The sequence below is a fragment of the Aethalodelphis obliquidens genome, unplaced genomic scaffold (assembly GCF_003676395.1).
Source record: "Aethalodelphis obliquidens isolate GAN/ISIS:26980383/991018 unplaced genomic scaffold, ASM367639v1 scaffold41, whole genome shotgun sequence".
Taxonomy (NCBI): Eukaryota; Metazoa; Chordata; class Mammalia; order Artiodactyla; family Delphinidae; genus Aethalodelphis; species Aethalodelphis obliquidens.
The window spans coordinates 2,908,114-2,933,850 of record NW_020837985.1 but is presented as its reverse complement, the minus strand read 5'-3'; the positions used below and the strand labels follow the sequence as shown (position 1 = coordinate 2,933,850).

At 50.2% G+C, this 25,737-nt stretch overlaps 1 protein-coding gene across 7 annotated transcripts in view; it reads left to right on the top strand.

Moving 5' to 3' along the window:
- MTSS1 (MTSS I-BAR domain containing 1) overlaps positions 1-25,737 on the top strand; it is a 165,219-nt gene that overhangs the window by 136,267 nt on the left and 3,215 nt on the right. The window contains exons 7-15 of one of the 7 annotated variants that reach the window (XM_027132399.1): positions 535-546; positions 12,484-12,641; positions 13,841-13,948; positions 15,224-15,321; positions 17,599-17,818; positions 21,536-21,655; positions 22,487-22,681; positions 23,957-24,130; positions 24,483-24,645. In XM_027132399.1, coding sequence (XP_026988200.1) covers positions 535-546; positions 12,484-12,641; positions 13,841-13,948; positions 15,224-15,321; positions 17,599-17,818; positions 21,536-21,655; positions 22,487-22,681; positions 23,957-24,130; positions 24,483-24,645 — 1,248 coding nt within the window. The remainder of the gene's footprint in view (positions 1-534; positions 547-12,483; positions 12,642-13,840; positions 13,949-15,223; positions 15,322-17,598; positions 17,819-21,535; positions 21,656-22,486; positions 22,682-23,956; positions 24,131-24,482; positions 24,646-25,737) is intronic. The other 6 variants (XM_027132393.1, XM_027132397.1, XM_027132395.1 and 3 more) reach the window with 6 other exon arrangements.

Here is a 25,737-nt window from a genome sequence, read left to right as displayed (position 1 = left end):
TAAACCTAAGAAACAGACTCCCAGAGTCCCATATTAGCATATTATTTGCTATTATACGAAAATTTTAAGTTCTTTAAATTTTTTAAAATTTTTTTAAACTTTCATTTTCACCCCAGCTTGAACTTTTGATACTGGTTTCCCTAGTTACTTTTAAAGTTACAGTAAATTACACTTGAAAGCTCTTCTTGTTAAAGCATCTTAATTGGCTTCTTACAGGAATATAGTCTTCATTTATCTTTTTAAGAAAAAACCTTGCTGCATTCTCTAGGGGTGCTGATTACTAACTAGGAAGATGTCTGTTTAGATGAGAAGGAAAGGCCATTAGCAAGTGAAGGAAGGGAACTTGGATTTGCAGCTCTTGGTGGATGTGGGTTTAATGGCCCCAATGTAAAATTCGGTGGCAAGCCACGGACTGTTTTAACACATGAAAGAAAGGTAAGACTGCTGCTCGAATACCAGTTTGACTTTATTATTTTCCTTTTTGTGTCAATTGTGTATCCTGCACTTTCTCACCGCACGCCCCCCCCCTGCCAGTGGACGCTCTCGGTAAGTCTGTCATCCTGAATCTCTGGTGGCTGGTCACGGTGTGGTCCTTACTGTGGGCTTTCCGTGGTTCTCCAGACCTATGCTAGTTGCCCCAGTTTTCCTGCCAGTTCAGAACAATCAATGGTGCCTACTTAATCTTCCATAACTTTAAGAAAACTCTGTGTGTGTGTGTGTGTGTGTGTTTCAGTCAATCATTTTCTTTCTTTGAAGTCTGGCCCTTTAATGGGTTAGCTCAACATTCTAGGAGTCTCTGCATCCTCATAATTCAGCGTTAGACTCATGGAAAAAAGAAATACAGAGTGACTTAAGCCCTCCCTTCCACGCGAAATAAATATAACTATACATACATATCTAGGTGTATATGTGTGTATTTATATCACAAACAAAACGTGGAGAGCTACGCTAAATAACTCCTCAGAATAATTCCCAGATCGGATTTGGTGGTATTAAGCTTGCCACATATCTTTAACTTTGTCCCCCCAGGACCATATAGTTTTTTCAAAACCAACCATTTATTTTTAAAAAATCAAAAGTATTTCTTATTTCAGCAGAGTTTGTGGAATGCTTCATTTCAAAGGTATCAGATCTTCAAATTCAGTAAATCAGAATGATTCTTCTTGACTGAAAATTGACCCTCATTCTGTGGGTGACAACGCTACTAAAAACCTCAAGTCGCTTTCGGTGTCTCGTGGCTGTCCCTGTGTCTCGGAAAGGTCTGTCTGTGAGCCGTCCATGTAGTTTATCTTGCCTGAGTGTGCTCGAGTGTTCTCTGAGCCTTTGCATTGAGCAGCTCCAAAGAGGTTTTTGCGTCAGATTTTGTCACCTACGATGAACCCGAAGCACACAGGTCCCCTCTGACAGGTGCGGCTGGGATGACCAGCTGTCACGGGGGACACAGCTCTGCCTCCCTCCCGTCACGTTGATGTTGGGATAGTGTCCCCCACCTTTTTTTTTTTTTTTTTTTAAGATGCTGTTGTTTTATTTTTATTTTTTTTTGCGGTACGCGGGCCTCTCACTGTTGTGGCCTCTCCCGTTGTGGAGCACAGGCTCCGGATGCGCAGGCTCAGCGGCCATGGCTCACGGGCCCAGCCGCTCCACGGCATATGGGATCTTCCCGGACTGGGGCACGAACCCGCGTCCCCTGCATCGGCAGGCGGACTCTCAACCGCTGCGCCACCAGGGAAGCCCAGTGTCCCCCACCTTTTAAAGGTGATAATTCTCTCCAGTCGTCAGTGTTGTGGTTCAGAGACAGCTTGAACAGTTTTTAGTGCACCTTTGGGAGGAAGGTAAGACACAGCCATTCTTTTGCTTATCGTGATAAAATTCATGTAACATAAAATGCACTGTTTTAACCATTTTAAAGTGTACATTTCAGTGGCTCTAGTGCATTCTCAATGCTGTGCAACCATCACTACTGTCTAATTTCAGAACGTTTTCATCACCCCAGAAAGAAATCCCTTTCCTTTTAAAGCTGTCGTGCCCCATTCTCCCTCCCCCAGCCCGTGACAACTGTTCCTCTGCTTCCTGTCTCTCTGGATTTGCCTATTCTGGACATTTCTTATAAAGGGAATCATACAATATGTGGCCTATTTGAGGACTCAGACTTTTACTGGAACCTTTGCTTGAAAGCCTGGCATGAGTCTGTGGAGTAAATGGGGCATGCTATTTGTTTTAAGTGACGGACAGTAGGATTAGGGATGAGTAAAGGAACCACGCAGGCTTTTGTGACTTAGATTCTGCTCATCTTAGGGAGAATCTCTGCAGCCCCCTCTAGTTCTCTGTCTTGCAGGGGGGCTAAGCCACAGTGGCATATGATTATAGCAGTGAACTTGGGCGTAAAAACTTCAGAAAGCGGTGTGGCTTGAAGCCCTCATAAATTTTAGTTTACAAGTTTTAAATCATGTTTGAACCTGGAGATCTGTATTTTAACCAAGTTTCATGGTAGTTAAAATGTCCTGGTTTAACAAAAGAAGAAAATAATACGTATATACAGAACTTTCTCTCTGTCAGTTAGAAGCATTTACCTTGAATCTTGCATGAGCAATGACTGGGGGCCTCCACAGGGGAGAAATTCACAACTCAGTAAAGTGTACTGAGCCAGGGATACACTGCTCCCTCCAGGAATTGAGACTCTAGCGGAAGGAAACCAATTATAGTCGTTCCTCGGTATCCGAGGGGCATTGGTTCCAGGACCTGCCTCAGACTGTGCGATGCTCAAGTCCTATAGTCTGCCCTCCATATCCACAGTTCCGCATCTGCGAGTTCAACCAAGGATTGTTAACATAGCGCATGATCCATGGTTGGTTGAATGCGGAACCTGTGGATTTGGAAGCCGATTCCATATTTATCGAAAAAGATCCATACATAAGTGGACCCGTGTTCAAACCCGTGTTGTTCAAGGGTCAGCTGTAGTTTAATCTGGTGAGCTCAGCACCATGATGAGTATAAGCGGAAGGCGTAGCAGCTGGGCAAGGTGCAAGGAACCCATGCACGCTTGGTGTGGGTGGGTGATGAGGAAGATGAAGAGGGGTCAGCTGGTGGAGAATGGGACGAGGGCTGCTCAAGGTAGAGGGGACAGTGCGAGCCCTCACCATTGAGACGGGAGCACCAGAACCGTGGGAAAGGTGACCATGCTGCGGAGGGGGAGTGCGGGTGATACCCCAAGTCACCTTTTGGGGAGACTGACAGTTCCACCTTGGGTGGACTGAGAACCACAGTGACACCCCGTGTCAGCCTCAGCTACCTGCCTCCAGATGGTTCTATCACTCGGCCCCATTTCTGATCAGACCCCATACTGGACTCAACTTCTCCACCCATCACCCTTCTTTTCTTCCATGCGGAGAAAGCAAAAAGCCTGTGCAGTGCTGAAGCCTTTCCACTGGCGCAGTGGTTTCCGCGGCCCCTGGCTGCATCAGGGTGAATGTTTGCATTTCCTCACCCATTTCTTCTGTGCTTACAAAACTGGCAAAAACCATTCTCAGGATGCCCCAGAAACTGCAGTCAACGAGTGGATCACTCTCCCTGCCTCAGTGGTGAAAACAGTATGTCTCAGCCACCTCCATCCACTCCCCCTTTGGGTTTTGAAAAGGAGTAGCCCTGGGAGCCCTCCTGCCCGGAGGGAGCTCCCACCTACAAATCTGAAGTCTGGGTTATCTGTTCATGGGTCAGCTGACTTTCTCGCCTGGCACAGTGCAGAGGCTTCTTTGCTCCGTTCCCACTGCCGAGTTAGGGGAGGTGGAGAAGAAGCAGACTGCTCAGAAGGTGGTGTGGCCTGCACAAAGAGACCCTCTCAGCGGTTAACCCCATCTGTCGTGGGTGTGCCTCCAGGAGTGGTCAGGAATTGTCATGCCCCCAGGACCTCCTGGGCCCCTGGAGTCAGCATGGAGCCACGGGTGGCCCGCCCTGTATTGCCGGTGATCTAGGTTGCAAGACCCAGCCCTGGAAGAAGGCAGCGACCCCCAGAAATCTCCTCTGGACGTTTTCTCCGACCACCTCCCCGTGATGCGTGTCAGCTGTCTGCAAAGGGACAACCGAAAATAACAACGGTCCTTTCTGAATGCTGACGTGAGGTGGTGAAAAGAGCTGGTCCATGATTCCAGGCGTCTTCCCCACTTCCCGCTCACCTCCAGTGGGCATCCCTGGAGGGGGATGGATTGCCACACCAGTGCGATTGGGAAAAGGGTACTTTGAGCCCAAACCAATGATTGTTCTCTATTGGAACTAAAGCTGGAAAAGTTCCTTCTGAGGTCAAGGGGGTGACTGTAGATGCAGACGGGTGATCGCTTAGACCTCCAGGGGTTGCTTGACCACTTACTTGTATGTAGCCTTGTGGTCTTTCTGGATGTTTAGATGCAACTGCACGTAACGTAGCAGGGAAGATTATTGAGTCACTGCTTCATTCTAGGCTTGGGAAAGGTATAGGAGTGTACACATTTAATTATGCAGGAAATAATGGAATGGGTACAGTTTTACTAAATGGGGCAACGTGTGTGAAATGGACTTTTTAATGAGTCAGTGTTAGAGAACCACAGCCCGACATAAGGTTCTGGCCCTAGAAATGCCAGGTAAAGCAGTCAGCAGAGCAAGGAGAGAGAAGGGAGAGGTCAGTGGGTGATGGCAGCCGACCCTGCCAGCCTGTGCTAACGGGCCGATGGGGGAAAGCATAACGAAGGGGCGGCCCGACTCCTTCTATCTTAGTACAAGCAGCAGCGGTCACTTTACTTTTTAGACCCCGGGTGGCATTCGGAACGCTGTACCTAACTGCAGTCAATAGAGATGTTGGAATCCCACCCAAGAAGTTCCTGAAAGGGACTGTTGCATTTTGAGATGAAAGCATGTAGTCCTGGGAGGCCAGGGGACTCATTCGTCATACTTCACACCAGGTAATTCTAGGTAAAAACAGACCGAACAGATCCCCCCGAGGCCCAGAGCTGCGAGCTCCCTTCCTCCGCAGAGCTGGTCTCTGGGAAAGCCTCGCCCCGACGCAGCTCATCAGGTGCCTTGCTTGTGACTTTGGCTACAGATGGCTCATTGCGGGAGCGGAAACAGATGCCCTGAAACGTCCCTGTGCGTGACGAGACTGTTGTCAAGGTTTGGAGCGCCTGGCTTCCCTGTGGCTGCATTTAGAAGCTGGGAAGATGTATTTACAGTGGGGGGGGGAGGGGGCAGGGAGAACGCCCAGCAGGAGCCCAGTGCTTGTCTCCGTGTTAATTTTGCCGGAGGACAAAAAGGACGGCGTGCTTGAAATATTGATTCCTTGCACAATGTGGTTTTGATTTACCCCGAGAACACTGAGCTGGTGGTGCGGATGCAGGACTGGGGGTGTAGTCCTGCCTTTCTTGAGTTGCAAGCCATTCACAGCTTTCGGGGGGTTTATTGCTTCACTTCCGGCGCCTCTCTTTCATTCATACATCCCCAGTGACCGCCGCAGAGCAGCCCTGTGAGGCAAGCGCGCATCTTCGCTCATTCAGGAAGTAGATATAAAGTGCCTTCTCTGGGCTGCACCCCCTTGGCAGCCACGGAAGCAGAAGACACCTCTGCCCTCAAGCCGTCCCCGGGATGGCGGAGGCCTTTACGTTCTAACATCAGTCCTCTGACACCAACAGGGTGTCCTGCAAGTCACATCAGTTCAGATACTAACTACCGGAGTTGGCTTAGCTAAGGACTCAGTCCCACAAGACTTCCTCCTCTTCAAGATTCACCAGCCACAAGTGGGGTCCGCAGGCTACCCACCCTTCCGCCCAGCCCATCTCAAACTTAGGCTCTCACGTGAACCGCCTCAGGTTTGACAATTTGTTATAAGGACTCGCAGAACTCAGGAAAGCACGGTACTTACAGCTGCTGACGTATTATAAAGGAAACCAGTGAGCGTCCAGGTGAAGAGCTCCGTAGGATGTGAGGTGGGGCGGGGGTGGGCACAGAGCTTCTGTGCCCTCGCCAGGCACGCTGATGGATTCACTGGAGCTCGCCGCTTCAGAGTTTCTGTTGCATTTTATCGTTACGGAGGCATGCCGTCCCCGGCTGCGGTGCCCCGGGTTAGAAGGAGGACTTCAGAGATGCTGCGCGACTGCCGATGGCACCTGCCACTTCCCGAGCACTGACCACCTGCTGGCCGTTGTGCTGAATGCTCTAGTGAATGAGTCCACTTGGTTGGTCTTACATCGGCCATGCGAATCTGGTACTGTTTTTTATATTTAACAGATGAGTGGAAACTGAGGCACAGCCTGTTGAAAGAATAACAGAAATTGAGTTTGTTTGAAAATGTTTAAGTCAAAAGAAAAAAAAAAAGAAAATGGTTAAGTCCAAAAGCTTCCAATCTTATCTGATCAAATCTCTCTCTCTCTTGATTTCTGGTTGGTTTTGCTTTGGGGAATCGATCAAAAACCGCTGCAGGATATTAAGAGTAGAAGATGATATATGTAGCGATAATAAGGATAGCCACCTTTTGGTGGAAAAAGAATTTTTCACTCCAAATTCTAATCTCCAGCATCATCTTGCATGTCTATTTCTGAAACTATACCCCCATGTTTCAGTATTTATATCCCGTATTCCATTGACTTCAGATGCCATCAGTTGTAAGATGCACTATCATTTTCTTTTTTCTTTTCTTTTTTTTTTTTTTTTTTTTTTTTTGCGGTACGCGGGCCTCTCACTCTTGTGGCCTCTCCCGTTGCGGAGCACAGGCTCCGGATGCGCAGGCCCAGCGGCCATGGCGCATGGGCCCAGCCACCCCGCGGCATGTGGGATCTTCCCGGACCGGGGCACGAACGCGTGTCCCCTGCAAAGGCAGGCGGACTCTCAACCACTGCGCCACCAGGGAAGCCCACTATTATTTTCTGACTGATGAAAAAAGAAAAAAAAAAAAATGCCGATTACACGATGACATCCCCACTGACTATAAGACATCTTAATTTGTAAGGTATAAACGTGAAAAAGTGGGCGTCTTCAGATGAAATACGGTATTTGCATGAGTGTGTCAGGGGCAGATTGAAGTTATTTTGTGGGGTTCCAATGGCTTCTCCATACGTCTGTCTGGGGGAAAAGAGGACTTTGGATGTGTTCCTGACGGTGAGCTTGGCCCAGTGTGTCTTGGGTTGATTCTCGCCCGTTGGAAAGCCCTTTGCCTGCATCTGGCTTGGTTCAGCCCCGAGGCTCAGGTATGGGCTGCAGTGCGTGTAGGGAGAGGCTGGGAGGTTCCAGATGACGCTAAGCACTTGACTGCCTTTTTGATCAGGCTGTTACTATGTAGAACGTTCGGCCCCTTCCGCCTTGTCCCCAGGGTTTATGTTTGCTGTGAGCATGAAGCTACAAAGAATGTGGGCTTCTGAATGAGAAAGACGGAGGGTTGCATCTGTCTGCGCCCATTCCTAGCTCAGGGACTTGCAAGCCACCCTGGTTCCCTCAGTCTCAGTTTCCTCCTCTGCCAAATGGGGGTGTTAATTCCTGCGTTGAACGTTTATGTGTATGTAGATTAAGGAAAATTAAAATGTAAATGTTGGGAAAATATGGGATCTTGGTTTCATTCCAGAATGCTTTGTGACCTCTCTCTCCTTTAAAAAAAAAAAGTCAAATCTTTTCTCCTTTAGGGGTGCTGCTTTGGCCCATGACACGGTGCCCATTAATAGTGCTTTGCCCCAGGAGCATTTTTTGTAAAGAGAATAATCACATGACTTCCCCTGTGCAGGGAGTAAGGGGCTGCTGGCTGTTGTTCAGCGGAATTCTCCAGCATGAATCCAACCAAGACCTGGAAACCAGCAGGGGAAAAAAAAATTCTCGAGACTGCATTGACTTAGATTTTCCAGAAAAGGTCACAAGTGATGCTTTGCTCAGGAATTTTGTCTGGAAAGCCTGTTGAAGGCACCTCCTCTCTTCTTTTGGCTGATGGACAGCTCTGGAATTTGCTCATTTTCCATTGTTAGGCCATTTAAGGGCGTGATGGTTGAGCCAGTGAGCAAACTCAGATCAGGCTGTTATATCAGTGCCTCATTCATTCGCAAATATTTGAGTACCTGCCTTACAAGCAGGTGTGCTGACAGAGAAGGTACCGCACTGAGCAAAAATATTTGTGGTTTCTGTCCTCGTGGGGCTTCCTGATCACTAGGGGAGACTGCCGTCAATCAAAGGACTGGAGAAATAAAGATAAACTTAGAATTGGGAGGAGTGTCGTGAAGGCTGTGTATAAGGAACTTCTGAGAATCAAGTAAGAGGATTTAGTCTGGTGAAAGAGTTCAAGGAGGGCTTTCGTGAAGAACCGGGACCTGCAGGGTGAACAGGTGCTAGACAGGTGGGGAGGGAGAGTGGATGTGTAGGTATGGAGCCAGACCCTGGAGAAGCGCCTGGGAAGTGGACAGAGGAGGGGAGGAGGAAAGGCAGAGGGTGGTCTAAGAAGCTGACCCACGCATGCCTTGCAGGACAGGCCATGTTAAGGACATTAGACTTTTCTTGAAAGCAATGGGAGCTACTGAAAAGTGATAAGATTTGCATTTTGAAAGGAATTTGGGGCTGTTCTGGGCGAGCTGGTCTCAATGCAATCAGGATGGCCTATTAGGGGTTGATGGAGCTGTCCAGGTGAGAGATCAAGGTGGCACAGTGAGGGTGGCAGTAGCAGAGGTGAAATAGGTGACAGGGTCAAGTCCATGTGGGAGCTGGCATGGCCAGGACCTGTACTGAGGTCATCGGCAGTGGCTCTCCTCGCATTGCTGATGGGAGGGAAATGAACAGGTTTTTGTATATTAAGTCAGTGCCAATACAACTCTGAATTTGTGGATCTAGAAAGATGACTGTATCTTAAAACCAGTACATCCAACAGGGACATGGAATAATTTCTTCCACAGTCGTTTTTTAATAAATATAATTACATGTTGTGTTAGCGAATTTAAGAAATAAACATTGTGTTTTTAGGTTATGATATATCCCACATGGAAATGTACTCACTCTAATTATAGCAGTCTTTATAGATTATACTTATTTTAGAATACTACAATTTGGAAGTCCTTTAGTTATAACATAATACACATTGAAAATAACTTGACTAATCATAGAATAATTTAAGCTTATATTTACCAGATTAGGTAACATTTGGGTCTAGTCACTTTGCTTTCCTATGTCAGCGTATTTTTAAAAGTCAGTGTCATTCATTACAGATAGGTGTGTGCCTTGTAACTTGTGAAAGGACGTAAAGATACCTCCCCAATTTCTTATAGTTATAAGTTGGTATTGAAAGAAATTGCTACCATCATCAGCCCTCCCTCCTCTGGAGTTAAGAACATGCTGACCTGGTCTGCAGCCCTCTGTGGTTCCTTAGTTGGAGCATCCTTGGAGAGGCTGAAAGGCTTACAAGGAGGCCTCTGGAACAGCCGCAACCATGTGGCCTCACCTGCAGGGCCCGGGGTTGGCCAGGCTGTTTGGCAGGTTGCAGAGACACAGGGAGTTTCATTACCAGAGGACTTGTATCATGTACACATTCGGTGTATGTGGATTCATCTGCGCAAGTCAGCATTTTATTTATTTAAAAAAAAACTTCTTTTGGCCATGCCGCAGGGCTTGCAGGATGTTAGATCCCCGACCAGGGATCGAACCCCGGGCCCTCCGCAGTGAAAGCATGGAGCCCTGACCACTGGACCTCCAGGGAATTCCCAGAGTTTCCTCTATTTTAAAATGCTGGGGAATTCCTTGGTGGTCCAGTGGTTAGGGCTCCGTGCTTTCACTGCTGAGGGCCTGGGTTCGATCCCTGATCGGGGAACTAAGATCCCTGACGGCATCATGCTGCGTGGCCAAAAAAAAAAATAGAGAAAACTCCCAATCTCATGGGGCTGGAGGTGCACCCACCCGCCCACCCTCCATGAGGCCTGTGTCAAGAGGGAGCCCTTGCTTCCCTGCAAGTCCCCTGGGAGAATGGGAGGATGCTTTGACAAGTGTCTTGTCCACTAAAAACTTGGGGAACCTGTGACTCAGGGCCAGGTAATGTGGGAGGGTGGCTCTCTGGCATCCTGGCGGAAGGAATGGAAACAGTGACCATGGTAGAGAAACTGGAAAAACTGGTAGAATTATGGGGGGTGTAGGATGGGAGATGGTGACCGATGACTGAGTGGAGGAATGGGTGAGTGGGTCACCTTGAAAGCACAGCGAAACTTCTCAGAGCAAATTCTCACGTAATGTAATCGTTGGATAAAATCCCTCCAGCATGGAATTAAACACTGTGTATTGCTGTACCCAGCATACATTTGTGCTCACCTGACTAGTGAGGGCTCCACATACGGAGCACGGACTATACTTGAATGCCATCTAAGGCGGTTTCGAGGGTGACCTTTGACTGCCCATGATAGTCCCCTTTTGTGCTAACTTAGGACTTAACCCCTGCCAAAAATCCAGTGACTTTTGCTAGTTGGATGTTGTTGACACCTGACTGCCTCTGTTTCCAAATGAAGCTTTCTCATCTACTTGTGAGAAAATACAGAATATATTCCTACATACGAGGCAGTTTTCCCTGACCCTCTACTTTTTCAAACCAGATAACACATTGCATTTAGTGTTCTCTACGGCAGCGCTCCCCAACCTTTTTGGCAGCAGGGACTGGTTTCGTGGAAGACAATTTTTCCATGGACAGGGGTTGGGGAGGGAGGTTCAGGCAGTGATGCTAGCAATGGGGTGCAACGGGGGAGTGACGGGGATGGGTGGGGAGCAATGGGGAGGGGTGGGGAGCAACGGGGAGTGACGGGGAGGGGTGGGGAGTGATGGGGAGGGGTGGGGAGCGACGGGGAGCGGTGGGGAGCAGTGGGGAGCGACGGGGAGAGACAGGGAGTGGTGGGGAGTGACGGGGAGCAGTGGGGAGCTACGGGGAGGGTGGGGAGCGACGGGGAGGGGTGGGGAGCGACGGGGAGCGGTGGGGAGGGGTGGCGAGCAACGGGAGCGATGGGGAGGTGTAGGGAGCGACGGGGATCAATGGGGAGGGGTGGGGAGCGGCACACGAAGCTTCCCTCACTTGCCCACCGCTCACCTCCTGCTGTGCAGCCCGGTTCCTAACAGGCCTCGGACAGGCCAGGGGTTGGGGCCTCCTGCTCTATGGCATTCGCATTGTTAAGGAGGGGTACGTGATGACCGGTCAGGCCTCTTCCCAGGAGGCGAGTGGAATCCAGTCCCTCGGCTTGAGGCAGCCGGCAGAGGAGGAGGAGGGGTCCAGTGTCAGAGGGTCAGGCCGTGTGGGCTCTGCCCTGACTCTGCCTGCCCCCCTGAATGGCCCTGGACAGCCCCTCCCCTTCTCTAGGCCTCCACCTCCTCTGAACTGGGAGCAGGTTTGCTTGGATAACTCCTACTGCCCCTCCACTCCAATATTCTGTTTAAAGCATCTATTGAGTACTTGTTGTATACATCTATTAAACACCTATTGAGTACTTGTATACACAGGTGGCATTTCACTGGGGGCTGGACTCGGAGAGTCCAAGCCTCTGTCCTGAAGTTTAGAAATTCTTCCTCTGGTTCAGGTGGTAGGTGAGCATGGGAGCCCAGTGTGGAAGCTCAGGAGCTGGTCTCGGGGACAGTCCCCTTCTTGTCCCCAGATCACGTTTACAGTAGCCATGCCCTCTGACACAGTGCCTGTTTGCCCATGTTTATACAGACTTCTGTAAAAGGCCAGATTGTAAACCTTCTCAGTCCAGGGTCCAAACAGTCTGTGTCACAACTTTACTCGGCAGTGGTGACGAGAGCGGGTATAGACAACCTGTAAATGAATGGGCATGGCTGCATTCAAATAAGACTTTATGAAGATAGTTGCCTCACCAAGTTCTAGAGTTGTCGACAAGTCTAGAAATGGGTGCCTCTGCATAACCGGGCTGTGTGGACAGGGCCAGATGACTCCCGGGCATGGGCCAGGCTCCGCACCCAGGCCCCCTTCAGTCCTCCACCAGCAGAGACCTGACTGCAGGTGTTTCTGCTGCTGGGCTTGTTCTACAGGAAGGGCATTCAGGACTCTCCACTAGGGAATTAAAGTAACTGCCAGGGCGTCCCAGGGGCCCCCCAGAGCCAAGAGAGCTGATGCCTGCCACCTTTGTATTCCGGGACAGAAACTTCTGTCTAAACAGAGGCTCTTTCATTGAGGATGACCCAGCAAAGCCAGCTTGTGCCCATTTTTGGAAACATCCATAGGCCCTCACCTTGTTCATCCCTTAGCCTCTTCAGAATGCAGGTCAGGACGAGTTACCCCAGGAAATTTTACTTGTCGTGAATAAACCAGGATAAATGTGCTCTTTGGGCATTGGAAATTGGAAGTGGCTGGCCCTAGAAAAACAGCTTCTTTAAATCCTTTCTGGGTATAAATACATACTTTTTAAAAGTCCTGGAAGATTGTGGTTTCTACTCCAGCAAGGACCTGAGGGAGGAGGGCATTGGTTCCAGGAGCTGGTGTTTCAGCATGCCAAGCTTGGGGCTTTGTTCCGTTTGCAGGGCGAGGTGACATCCAGCCCCAGTTGGACAGCGCGCTCCAAGACGTCAACGATAAGTATCTCCTGTTGGAAGAAACAGAAAAGCAGGCAGTCCGGAAGGCTTTGATCGAAGAACGTGGCCGGTTCTGCACCTTCATCTCTATGCTGCGGCCTGTGATTGTGAGTTGGTGGAAAGTTCCAGAAGGCATAAACTGGCAGTTTGGAGGAGAGCCTCCTTATTTATCCTGGAGGCATTAAGAAGCTGCAGTGTGTCAGGAATCGTGATGGTGGAGTCGTTTTTATGGGTGAATAGTTGTCTGCAAGTTGCTGATGGCTGCATGGCCCACTCTATGTTCTAAGCACTGATGGTTCCACTTACTTTTTCTCCCCAAGTCAAGAAGGCCCTGCAGAGTGGTTCTCAAAGTGTGCTCCCCAGGCCAGCCGCAGCACCTGGGAACTGGTTAGAAACCTACATGCTCAGGCCCAACCCAGCCCTACTGAATCGACAACTCTGGGGGTGAGGACCCAGTCATCTGGGTTTTAAACAAGTCCTCCAGCTGATTTTGAGACCCACTGACCAAGCTGAATGCCAAGGAGTGACTGTGAGGTTAATATGGGAAAAGCCGCAGTGAATCAACGCAGACTTATTTTTTAAGTAAATCGGCTGCATGCCTTGAAAACTTACGCTGTAGGTGTTCTTGAAGCTGGTAGAAGTGCCCCAACTCCCTCTGCTCAGCCGTAGCAAGATGCCCAAATCCGAGTTCTTCCCCTGAGCGTAGCACTTTTCCCTGACTCGTGCTTCCCTGGTCCCACAGCTGCAGCTTGGTGCGTTGGTAACGTGAATGGCTGTTTCTTCCATAGTTCCTGCCTCACTTGCCGTTGATTACGTTGTGGAAAAAAACAAGAAAGAAGGGGGAAAGTTAACCTCCAGTGAACACACATGTGCTGTCACAAAGGGCTATCAGATCTGGACCAAAGCATCTCCAAATAGTTGCCGTCCACTGAAGCCGAGTGACTTCGGGGGTGGGGAGGGCAGGTCGTGGCCTGCAGAGGGGCTGTGCTGCAGGATCCCGTGAGGACACACAGGCGGACCACCCTAGCAGGCCCGCCAGCCCCCAGACACTTCGAGGAAGCCCCACGTGTTGGCTGTGGCCCGTTCACCCCTGTCCCAGGTGCACAAGTCTCTCCATGATCGTGGCTGATTTCGTTTTCCTCTCCACTTCCTCCACAAAAGGGCTGGTAATAGCTTCGGCAAAGATGCATCAGTCCCTGCATGCCTTTTCTGAAAAGCTGAAAGTGTTAGATAGTGTCCCTAATAAAAACAGTTGGATCAAGATGATAAAGTGACTCACTCATAACGGGTTGTGAATTACTTTCAGGAAGAAGAAATCTCAATGCTAGGGGAAATAACTCACCTGCAGACCATATCAGAAGATCTGAAAAGCCTGACCATGGACCCTCACAAGCTGCCCTCTTCAAGTGAACAGGTAGGAGTCAAGGGGTAAGCGTGGGAGAGAAAGCCAAAGAGACAAAGGTTCAAGGCCCTGAGGGTTCCTTGCAGCAATATCTCATTTTAAATAACATTCATGTTTTACACCGTGAAGCATAGTAATCATCTTCCTTAGTCATTATACAGCACCTACTGTGTACCAGGCGCTGCTCTAAGCTCTTTACATAGACTTTCTCTACTATTATCCCCATTTTACAGAGGAGGACCTTGAGGCACTGAGAGAGAAAGTCACTTAATCAGGTAGTTACTGGTAAAACTGGGACTTAAACCAAGCTGTCAGTTTCCAGAACCCATGCTCTTAACCATGTGTTCACTGACCCTCTAGAAATTAACTCTGCTAGAGACATGACAGTGGTGTATCTTGGTCATCATTGTGAATCATTCTTACTGAATTTCTCCCATTCTAAGTATGTAGTGCATGAGGATTTCTCTTATCTTATGAACAAGGTGACTTTTTAAATGTTGATTCATTTGGTTCATGTGACATTAACACTGTATCCAGTGGGAAGAGACATATTTGGGTGAGCAGGTGATAAATCATGTGCTGGCCTTTGCCTTTTGTATAAAATTCTTATCACTGCCTTGGGAGCCAACTAGGGAGACAAATTTGGGAGCTTATATTTTCCATCCTATGAAATTGTGTTTATCAGACTATAGCCTGCAGGCATTCACTCAGTAAGTAGACATTTATTGAGCACCTACTGTATGAATGGAAGGTAGACCTTATACTCAAACAGCTCTTTGTCAAGTGAGGGAGACAGATGTAGAAGTAATTGTGAAAGAATTGGTTTCTCTTGATTCTGTCAGGTTTTAAGGGTCAAACAGGGCACAATTGACCACTGAATATCAGGTAGCTAAGATGTAATAAGATCAACACATCCTGAAACCATTATTGTCTATGTGGTGGTGTAAGCAAAAACCCTACAAATTCTAACCTTGGGTGTAAGTGGCTCTTATAAATCGTTAATGTAACTAACTGTAAATCTTTCTCTTTCTTTTTTGACGGATATGTCGTGGTTTTCCTCCCCTCTTCGCATTAATTATATTTTTGCTTGTCTTAGAAAAAGGATTGTGATGTTGATGAATTGGTACTATGATTCTTTAATTAAAAAAAGATCTTAACAACATGTTTTTCTTTGATCCCCACTCCTCGATGATGGCAGAATTTCGACGCTATGATGGCTGTTAAGATTGGACAGATAATGTTTCGCTTCTCAACACCTTGCTTACCCTCCTGGCTCTGTCCCCTTAGGTGATTTTGGACTTGAAAGGTTCTGATTACAGTTGGTCGTACCAGACTCCACCCTCTTCCCCCAGCACCACCATGTCCCGCAAATCAAGTGTCTGCAGGTAAGTGAGGCCGGGCTGGGCCACTGCTTTAGGGACACAGCATTTTTCTTTATGCTAATGTGAGCATTAGAGTCAGTCTTGAGCTCTAAAATGGCTCATTTGAAACAGGAAATGGTGATCAGGTGAAAGGATCCCATCATGATTTTGGTCTCACTCTTTAGTCTCTGGATTAGTTTCGGGTCATAAGGAAAATCCCATCAGGTCTTAGAACAGTGGCCACAGCTTTCTCACTCAGTGTACGTTGTACGGATTTTCCCATCTTACGAATTCGCATTGGATCTTCCTGTTTAGCAGAGTAAGAAGCACATGGGCTAAAAAAAAGGGCAAACAGAGGTTGATTCTTGTGCAGACTCATCTTGCTGTCGCCAGAACAAGTGAAGGCAGTAACAGTGGCTCATGCCCTCATTTGCCCCCCAGTTTTGGTCTCAGGGCTTCATAAAGTAAATAGAATTCTTGATCTGTTAACCACTCCCATCACTGCTCTGTGAAGCACTAGCGTTACCTAGTGACTCACAGTGAGAATCCATTGGAATAGTTCTGCCATTGGCGACGCCGTTTCCTGGCAGTTTTCTGTTGAGCACCGTTCTTGGCTTGCTGACCGCCAAGTTTATTCTCTTCCCGTGAGGGTGGAAACATCCTCGTGCATCATTCCTTTCTTGGTACACTTCACCTGCTAATCCTTTTCTTTGACTTTTCAAAGCCAAATGAATTCCCACTTCCTGTGAATTAGCGTTGAGAGTAAAGAGCAGGATAGATCTGCCGAATCTGTGTCTGGTAATGTCTCTCTACACATGTGTGCGTGTGTTTCATTTCATATTTGAGCTTGTGCAGTGTACACGGAGCAGGAAGTTCAGACTTAAGATGCTCATCCTGACGTTCAGCAACCTGAAGAGGTTGGTTTCTTGTCATCCTTTGTGCGCTGCGTGTGTGTTCGTGTGTATGACACATCTACTTACGTTTTTTACTGAGGACGTTTTTTGTTTGGTAACCAAGAAAACTCTATCTCGATTAGTGTAAAACAAAGCTGCATAAGTATCTTTTCTTTCTACAGTTTTAGTTTCAATAGAAGATCATGTCACGTGGACACCACCAGTTCTGAGCTTGCTGCAGTGGAATTGCAATGAGCTTTGTTGTCAGTGTCCAAGTGCCCTCCTCTGGCGGACAGGGGGAAAAGCAAAAAATCATGATAATTACCCCTGGCAAATGTCCCCAGTGATTTCCCTCCAGCACACTGCCCTATCTCTGTTGGAACAAGTAATTCTGGTATAGAACAGTCACACAGCCCTAGACTACCTTATTAGCTGTCCGAGTTTGCAAAATTTGACAAGAATCTCTTGCGGGTTTAGGAGCAGAAACCACAAACATCCTAATCCCAGGCTGGGTTGTTTATTTCACGCCTTCTGATGCTTCTCCAGCTGCTCTTGTATGTCATCTCTGCTTGTTTGGACCACAAGACTTTGTCCAGTTTTCTGGGTTTCGTAATCTGAGTGATTAGACAGAGTGTAGGACCTGTCTCTTACGACTGGAAATGGAACGCAGACAGAACACCAGAGGGCATGTGTCATTTTCTGAAATCCTGTTTACTGTTGCATCCTGGAAGCAAACAGCTTAGATTGATGACCTTTAGTCCCTGAAAGCTGCCTGCCTCTTGCCTGGTGTTCTGTTTGCCGGGCCCACAGGTATTTTAACAGAGAAACACCTGTGTTCAGGGTCAAGCCATTCATTAAAGCACCAACTTTGTAAATAAAATGTAAAACACATGGACACAAAGAGAGTCGATTTGCTGATACTCTGTACGGGGGACTCCTTGAGGAGTCTCTGGGTGCCGAGCGATGGTTGGCCGGGTTGACTTTGGTTTCCTGGACCCAGATGGTCCATCGAAAGGAGACGCTTGGGTGTTCCAACCGGGTCATGCTGAAGCCTTAGCGGTTTTGGCTTCAGGGTCACAGTGGTTGCGAGCAGATGAGATGAGCCCTTTTCGTGCCGCGGACATCGGGTCCCCTGGCTTTGGTGGCAGGTGACAGAGCAGAGCTTTAGAATCACGGGCCTCCATCCTAAGGACGCCTCATTGTGCCGTCGGAGAACTGAGTCTCTGTGGCTGGTGTCCCCCCCACCCCTTGCTCACAGGAAAACACTTTTGTTTACTAGCTTAATGATTGGGTGTTTAGAAAACATGGCTCGCCGTTTGCACTGCTTCTTGGGGCCGGGGGCTGATTGCATGATGTTCTCTCCTGTCGTCCCGTGTCGTCTGTCCCCCTTCCCCCGCTGCCCCCGCAGTAGCCTGAACAGTGTCAACAGCAGCGACTCGCGGTCCAGCGGTTCCCACGGCTCCCACTCGCACTCGCCCAGCTCCCACTACCGCTACCGCGGCTCCAGCCTGGCCCAGCAGGCGCCTGTGAGGCTGTCCAGCGTGTCCTCCCATGACTCAGGGTTCATCTCCCAGGACGCCTTCCAGTCCAAGTCGCCATCCCCCATGCCGCCGGAGGCCCCCAACCAGGTAAGGGTCCTTGGCTCCTGGAGCAGCCGCAGCACCTGGGGTCTGGACCACCCTCAGTGGCTGGAACCAGAGAGGGACCTGGGCTTGGACAGACCCCTGTCTTCTGACGGGAAACCTCTGGTTTAATTTCTCATCTCTAGAGGAGCTGCTCTCCTAAAGGGAGAGATACCGTAAGTGGGGGGTTGAAGCTTACGATCATTATGCTGGTGATGGTTGAGTCACTGCATTGATTTGGGGAGTTTTCACATGTACACAGACTCAAAGAGGTTTGGCCACTCCCTGGTGTCCCTGTAAGTGCCCGGCTTAGCGTGATGTAGTAATTAATGGGCATTTGCCAATGGGGGTTGAGCTTCTGTCACTGAACAGTGCCTTGGAGACCTGCCCTGGCACTCTCAGCTTCGTTTTATCAATTTGTGTTGAGAATGAGAAAGCATCTTCAGAGCCCATGCAGGTAGTGCTGTTGGCACCTTGCTCCTGGGAGCAGGGGAGGTGTTGAGTCTCTGACCACAGCTGGGTTAGATGGCGCTAGGCGCCCAGCCCAGTGGGTCCAGCCAGAGCAGAAGGCAGGAGCTGGGCATCGGAACACCCTTCACCTGCTCCCCTCTGTCCTCTTTTTGTGCCAGTGGGTTGGCCTCTAGATTAATAAGCAGCACGACCTGACCTGTAGACACTGGGAAACGTGAACCTCCAGGGTGCCTGTCAGCACCATCCGCTGGGGAGCATGGTGGCTCCGAGCCCGTCGTGGACATTTTGAGGCTGACCACAGCCTTTGGTTCAAGCTCCTTGGGATTCAGAAGGTCACGTGCTTGTCTTGTTCATCCAGGTATCCAGTTTGCCTGACAGTCACCAGATATCTCCTGTGTGCCAGGCACCATCCTAGGAGCTTCTGCCTGTGTTAACTGTGTAGTCCTGCCAACAGCCACGCAGAGTGTTGTTACCCCTGTTTTGTGTGGAAATGGAGGCTCAGAGATGTAACGCAATTTGCCCGAGTCGCACAGTTATGTGACCTGCAGGTTGAGGATCTGGAACCAGGGTTTCTGGCAACTGGTCCAGCACCCTTTCTGCACCGCCCTGGCCATAAGGTGCCCCTGGCAGAGTGTTCTGGGGAGCACTCTACGTAGAAGAAGCATCTGAGGTGTTTGGGGAGCCTAGGTCACTCGCCTGACATGGCTGACATCGGTGAACCCAGAGCTGCTCAGCCCGGTGCTCCTTTTGGCATTTTACAGCCGTCCCCAGGGACTGTGGCCTCTCTCTGTCTTCCTGGGGTCGACACTCAATTTCGAATGGAAACGCTTGGAGCCAGAGCTGCAGCTTTAAGTCCTGATGTGCTTGGGGTGCTTTGGCTCAGTCTCTGAGGGGTCACCACCTGTCCCCTGTCCGTCCCCACTATGTGTGGCGCTAAACAGCACCTGCATGTCTTGCAAGCGGAGAGTGAGAGTGGTCAGAGGGGGAGCAGGGATTTGCGGTTCCTCAAAGGCTTTTCTAATGTGCAGCGTCATTCTGTGTGTGTTTTTAACAACTGACACATTAACAAAGTATTGTGCACTGACACTGCTTTCTAAAAAAAAGAAGCTGTGTGTTCCAGCCTTGCTGTGCGTGTGTGGATCAGGCTGAATGAAGCGGGCTTTCTGTCTCCAGTAATGTCGAGGGAAGCGGAAGGCAGCTTGTTGGGATTTACTGAAATCTGAAAGCCGATACCCAAGCTATGCTTGACTAGCAACTCCAGGGTAGTTTTAATAAACTCAGGGATACTGCAAAATTTAATTGAGAATTCTATTTTTTAAAAAAGCCATTACAGCTGCTTCTAAGGCAGAGGGGAAATTTAAGGAAATTGTACACATCACACAGGCCAGAGGGTAGGTACAGTCTCCTGGAGGAAGTAGTGTTACCTTAATTTGGGTGGGAGGAAGGAAGCAAACGTCTGAAAGGGGGCGATCCCTCAGGTACACGGATGCAAGTGGATGCCACGTGGCAGGATGTGTTCAGAATTCTCCCGTTTTCCTCCACTCTGCTCTTTTCAAATTATGCCATGTGTGCCCAGGAGTCATGGACCACGTGTGCAGCTAGGCTCCTGCCTAGAACCGTTCACTCCATCAAGGCAAGGAGTTCTTCAGGAAAAAAATGAGTAGAAGTCAAAAGAAAATACGAACCTGCAGTCCTGGGGTGATTTACTGGTTCTTTTTTCAAATTGAACACATTTGAGTTACAGGAACCAAAATAAATAGTCCTGGTAAATTACAGTGATAACTGATTTTTATTTATAGTTGATTAAGCACTATATACAGAGGTGTACACACACCGTATCTCATTTAATCTTCATCTGATAGATATTATTAATCCCTATTCTAAAGATGAAAAAAAAAATTGAGGTTTAGAGAGATTAAGTCCATGGTTCCTTGACTGGGAAGTGGCAGAAAAAAGACTTCAATCTGAACCTTCAGACTTCAGATCCTGGATGGCTAACCAGACACCGAGCTGGGGAAGTGGCCAGAACCTCCACCACGGGGCCTGGCCTTGCTTGGGCTCCTCGGAGCTGCATGCATTGTGGAATGCCTTTTCAGTTCCTTGCTCTTGCAGGATGGGAGGCTAAGGATCTGTCCTTTTGTAGGAACATTCCTTTGGCGGGTGAAAGGGGTGGACAGAAACACGGATCTGGCTTCCTTGCCAGTGAATACAGGGACACTTCCAGGGAAATAGTAGAGAAGACGCAGACTTCCTTATACAAATGGGATGAGATTGCAGTTAACAGTGAAGAAAACTTAAAGCAGATACCTGGGTGGGCCCAAAGCACTATCCTGGGGGACCCAGTTACATGGAAGAGATATGGTCATTGTCACTCATCCATTCAGCACTTTTAAACACCTGCCACATGCCAGGACAGGACCAGAATGTCACGATGTAGTGGTGAGCTAACAGGCAGTCTCTGCCTCTGCTGAAGGTTAGGAGCTGGGAGCGGTTTCCCTGGCCAACACCGGGAGACTGGCAGGGACTGGATGGTTAATAAAATCAGGCTGAAGAGATGTTTTCGCAAGCCAGACCTCCTTTCCGTGATGTCCCAGAGGTCGCCAGGGTGCTTCATTTCTCCCTATGCGGCCACTGGAAACATTGCCCTAACCACTGGGATTCACTGCCTCAAACCTCAGAATCACTCCCCAGGCAGAGAGACCTAAAATCATGTCTTGTGAAGATGCAGCTTCATAGCTGGAAGCCACCCACATCCAGAGGTTGCATGGGATGAAGGAAGTGAGTCCAGGAATTAGGGCCATTCTAGGCAGACATGGAGCAAAAACCCAAGTTGGGGGTCAGTCCTCTTGCAATAACGCCTGGACACCTGAGAGATGTAAAAGTCATGGCATCCCTTGGGCCCTGGGCCTATGGCACAGGAAGAAAGGCCCTAGAGAACACAGGGAGTCCAGTGCCTTGACCACACTCCCCTGAACCAGGCACACACACAGATGGTGGGGTTCTGGGGGCCTTGCAGTCCGGCAGGTCTGGGGCTCGCTGGGTCTCATGCTTCCTTTCCAGGGCTTGGAGGCCTCTGTGTTGGTGCAGCTTTGGGGGAAAAAGTAACCCTAACCCTCTGCTTCTCTCATCCTTCCCTCTTCTGTATGCATGTCTGTCTCTCTGTGCGTGCCCTTCTCCCCTCCTGCCCCCCCCATCTTTTTATTTTTTATGACCGTCCTTTTTCGGTGGTGTGTGGCCCCTCCCCGGCTGCAGAACTCGTCCAGCTCGGCCTCCTCTGAAGCCTCGGAAACCTGCCAGTCCGTGAGCGAGTGCAGCTCGCCTACCTCAGTCAGCTCAGGCTCCACCATGGGCGCCTGGGCGTCCACAGAGAAGGTGACCGGCTGGGGTCCCAGCCTCTCCCCCATCCCCTGCCAGCTGCTCCCCGCACAGCCGCAGGAACCTGGAAACTCAAAATCTCCACCAAGCGTGGCCCCTCTTGGGGCCAGAGGGAGGGACAGGACTGAGGGCTTTCCAGAATGGGTGCCTGGCCCTGAGCAATGACCCTGCGGTCGTCCAGAGGGAGAGAAAGGGGTATGGGGAACTCGGAGGTGTGAAGGCTTCTTCCCAGGACATGGATGGCCATCCGTCTTCCCCCCTTCCCCTCCCCTGCACCCCACCCACCATGGCCTCCTCTCCACCGTGCCCTTGGATGTGACACTTCACTGCGTCAGAGGCTGTGTGCTTTCCTGCCTTTTAGTTGCCATCACCCCACCCTTCACCCTGATTTGGAATCTCCTGAACAGTGATGATTTTGGAAACCTGGAATGAACAGCTTTCAGTTGACGCTTTTGAATTTTAAAATTTGCACAATGAGATGAGCGAATCACCGTCACTGTGAAATTATTAGTGACATAATCGAAAACCATTGAGAGCACCACACATTAGGGACACGGATCATTTCCAAACTATTCTAAAATGTAGATAAAATATTTCCCCAACTGAATACTTGGTGTCGAATATGCAGGCATTGTTTGCACCATAGCTAGCGCTTTTCTCTCGCATCCTGGACCATCCATGAGTGGCAGAGCCCTGATGTTTGTTTTATTTGCAGATATTCAGATCTCCCCCATCCCTTGAATGTCAATGCCATCTTGTATCTCCACACTCATCCTCTTATATTAATTTTTTTTTCCTTTTTTCCTCCCTTTTTTTGTTTGTTTCCAGTTGTCTAATGGGTTTTCTCACTATAGTTTATCAAGTGAGCCCCACGTGGGGCCCGTAGGGGCGAGCCTTTTCCCTCATTGCCTGCCCGCCTCCCGCCTGCTCCCTCGGGCCACCTCTGTCCACCTTCCAGACTACGCTCATTATTACACCATTGGGCCCGGCATGTTCCCGTCATCTCAGATCCCTAGCTGGAAGGTTTGTGTCTCTCTGCCCTCCTCTCGCCCTCTCCCCCGTCCCTCATTGCCTCTGTGCTCACCCCCCTGCTGCCCCACGATTCTCACCCCCCCCCCCCCCCCCCCCTTCCCCTCCCCCCCTGCCTTCTTCCCCATAACACCTCCTCCCTAAGTAAATTCCCACTGGGGAGAACCGGAAAGCAGCAGGCAGCGCTGAGGCGGGTGTGTCCACACGGAGCTGAGATCGGAGGAGCTCCCTTTAGGAGACACCAGTTAACCCCTGTTAGACCCCAGTAGACCCAGATGCGGCATTGCAGGGAAGTCGCTCCCAAGTTGTAAGTCCAAGTTCTGCCCTCCTGGGGGTTTCCTGAGGGTGTCACTGTTACCAGGGAGGGACTCTCCTCCTCGGCCATGTTCCCCAGACTGTTCCCTTAAACCCTTACTGGGCCATGGTAACAGAACCATGCCCCAAAATACAGTTTGGCTTATTATGTTTTATCTTAAAAGTACCTGCAGACTTTATTTTTAGTCTTAAAACATGTTTGCTTTAATATAAAAACGAAAAGTTTTTATATTATTTCCTAGCAAGTCTGATTGATGCCAGGAGGATGTTCTACCTTTATTTGGAGAGGAGGTCCCTAACTTGAATAGTAGGCCCCTAGGCGGCCCGCCATCTCGAGCAGGCCTTGACTGCCTCCCTCACAAGTGGTGCGGACCCCTCAGAATCTTTCTTCTGGCCCAGGGGCCTTCCCTTCCTCTGTGAGGACCTCAGAGAGTACATCCTGAAGCGCCCTTTGGGGCAGTTTCCCAGAAGTGAGGTTCAGCCTCAGGGAGAGTGGCTGAAGTACCTTTAGCGCCCCCTGGTGGCCACTCCAGGCGAGTGAGGTCATTTGAGCTGCTAGGCCCCAGCGGGAGGCCCCAGACATGGGAAGGGAGGGCCTGGTCCCTGGGGATGTGCTCTCCACTGGCCGGTGCCTTCAGACACCATAGGCAGTTGGTCAGTTGTTTGATGGCTGTAACTAAGAGTGTCCCTCAGGCTACCTGCCCCCTTGTTGCGGGTTTTCAGTCTTTGGGCGGATGTGAGGAAAGGGCAGGTACCCAAGGGACCCCCAGAGGATTTTCTGCTCCCTTCTTCTAGTGCCGGGTGAGGGCAGAGGAGGGGCTGCTGGCCTGTCCCAGCCTGAGCTTCCCCCGAGGGGACCAGCTACCTTCTGTGGGCGGGCAGCTGTCTGGAGGCTTCTGTGGCCTCCCGGTGGAGGCAGAGGCCCTGGCACCTGACCACACTTGTTCCACTTAGGACTGGGCCAAGCCAGGACCTTATGATCAGCCTCTGGTGAACACCCTTCAGCGCCGCAAAGACAAGCGAGAGCCAGATCCCAGCGGTGGAGGCCCCGTCGCAGCGGGAGGCACACCCACCGCTGCCGAGGAGGCTCAGAGGCCGCGGAGCATGACCGTGTCGGCCGCCGCCAGGGTGACGCTCTTGTTCTCTACAGCTGGCTGGGCCCCTCGAGACCTGGCGGGGGCCACGTGCTGGCCAGCAACTGGAGGAATCTGAGCCCCTTTCCCCTACTCCCTGTTACAGCGTTTAGAAGACCCCCAGGGAAGGTCTTGTATGGGAATTAGACTCTAGAACTTTCTAGAGCCTGGGTAGGGTCCAAGCAAGTTGGCGGCCCCCTGGGCCCACAGACAGTGGTGGTCACGGGAGCAGAATAGGAGTCCTGTTGAGGCCCCCACTGGACGAGGAGTGCAGAAAGGCTCTGGGGGTATCAGACAGGGAACTCGCGGCCCCGGTGGCTCATCTGTCTCTCTCCTCCCACCTGCAGCCTGGAGAGGAGATGGAGGCTTGTGAGGAACTGGCCCTGGCCCTGTCTCGGGGCCTCCAGCTTGACACCCAGAGGAGCAGCCGGGACTCGCTTCAGTGCTCCAGCGGCTACAGCACCCAGACCACCACCCCCTGCTGCTCTGAGGACACCATCCCCTCCCAAGGTAGGAGAGCCTGAGCTTTCCAGCCGGGCTTCCTGAGCAGTGCCAGGTGAGGAAGGGGGCCCTCCCCGCTGGGAGGAGGCAGACGTGCGAGAGTCCGTCCAGCCACAGTAGAGCATCTTGGAATGCTCTGGAGGGCTCGTCTGTAGTTGTCGGGTCACTGCCATGCAGCAAAGTGGCCAGATTTCACAACTTGGTTTCTCACCATCAGGGTTACAGGGATGTCCCAATTTGAAGGCAGACAGATGCTGTTAATGATAACATCATTTGTATTTGGCACTTTGTACCAAGCACTTCCTTTATTTTCCCATTAGTTCTTCACAATCGTTTATGTCACAAGTCTGTTTATCCCCATTTTACATACATGGAGACTGAGGCCCAAGTTCACACAATAAGCAGCAGAGCTGGAGTTTGAGTCGAAGGTCTGTCAGAGTCTGAAGCCCAAACTCCAGCCAAATTCTCTATGAACTTGCCTCCCTCACCGCCCTCCCCAGCACACACACACACACACACGCCAGCAAGATGGCAGGCCAGCCGCTAGGAAAGATCTATGAGAGCTGACCAAGCCTGTCAGCAGTCCTTCAGTCCAAGTCTCTAGGACAGTGGGTCTCGGTGGAGGGCCACTTTGCTGCCCAGGGGACATTTGGCAATGGCTAGAGACATTTTTAATGGTCACAACTGGAGGGCGTGCTGCTGGCATCTGGTAGATGGCCAGGGATGCTGCTGACCACCCCCTCATACAGCACACAGCTTCACCCCACCACACAGAACTTACCCGAACGTCAGAGCGCTGCTCTTCAGAAACGAGCTCTATGATGTTCAGTCTGTATGCTTCCCCCTCCCACGTGACCCCATTTTTGGAGAGAAAGTGAGCACCCCTCACCGATGGAACCTGTCTCTGCCTTGTTTTCGGAGACTCGTTACCAGTAGCTCCATTGCTTTTCTAGCCCTCGCCTAACGAGTTGATCATGAGGGAGGTAGTGAGGTCTGTGATGGTCCGTGTGGGGCTTGTCTCAAGTCAAATTCCGGGCTGGAGGGCTTGTAGAGGTTATTCCTCTTGCCACCCCCTTTATTCCTCCCAGAGGTCTCCGAGGT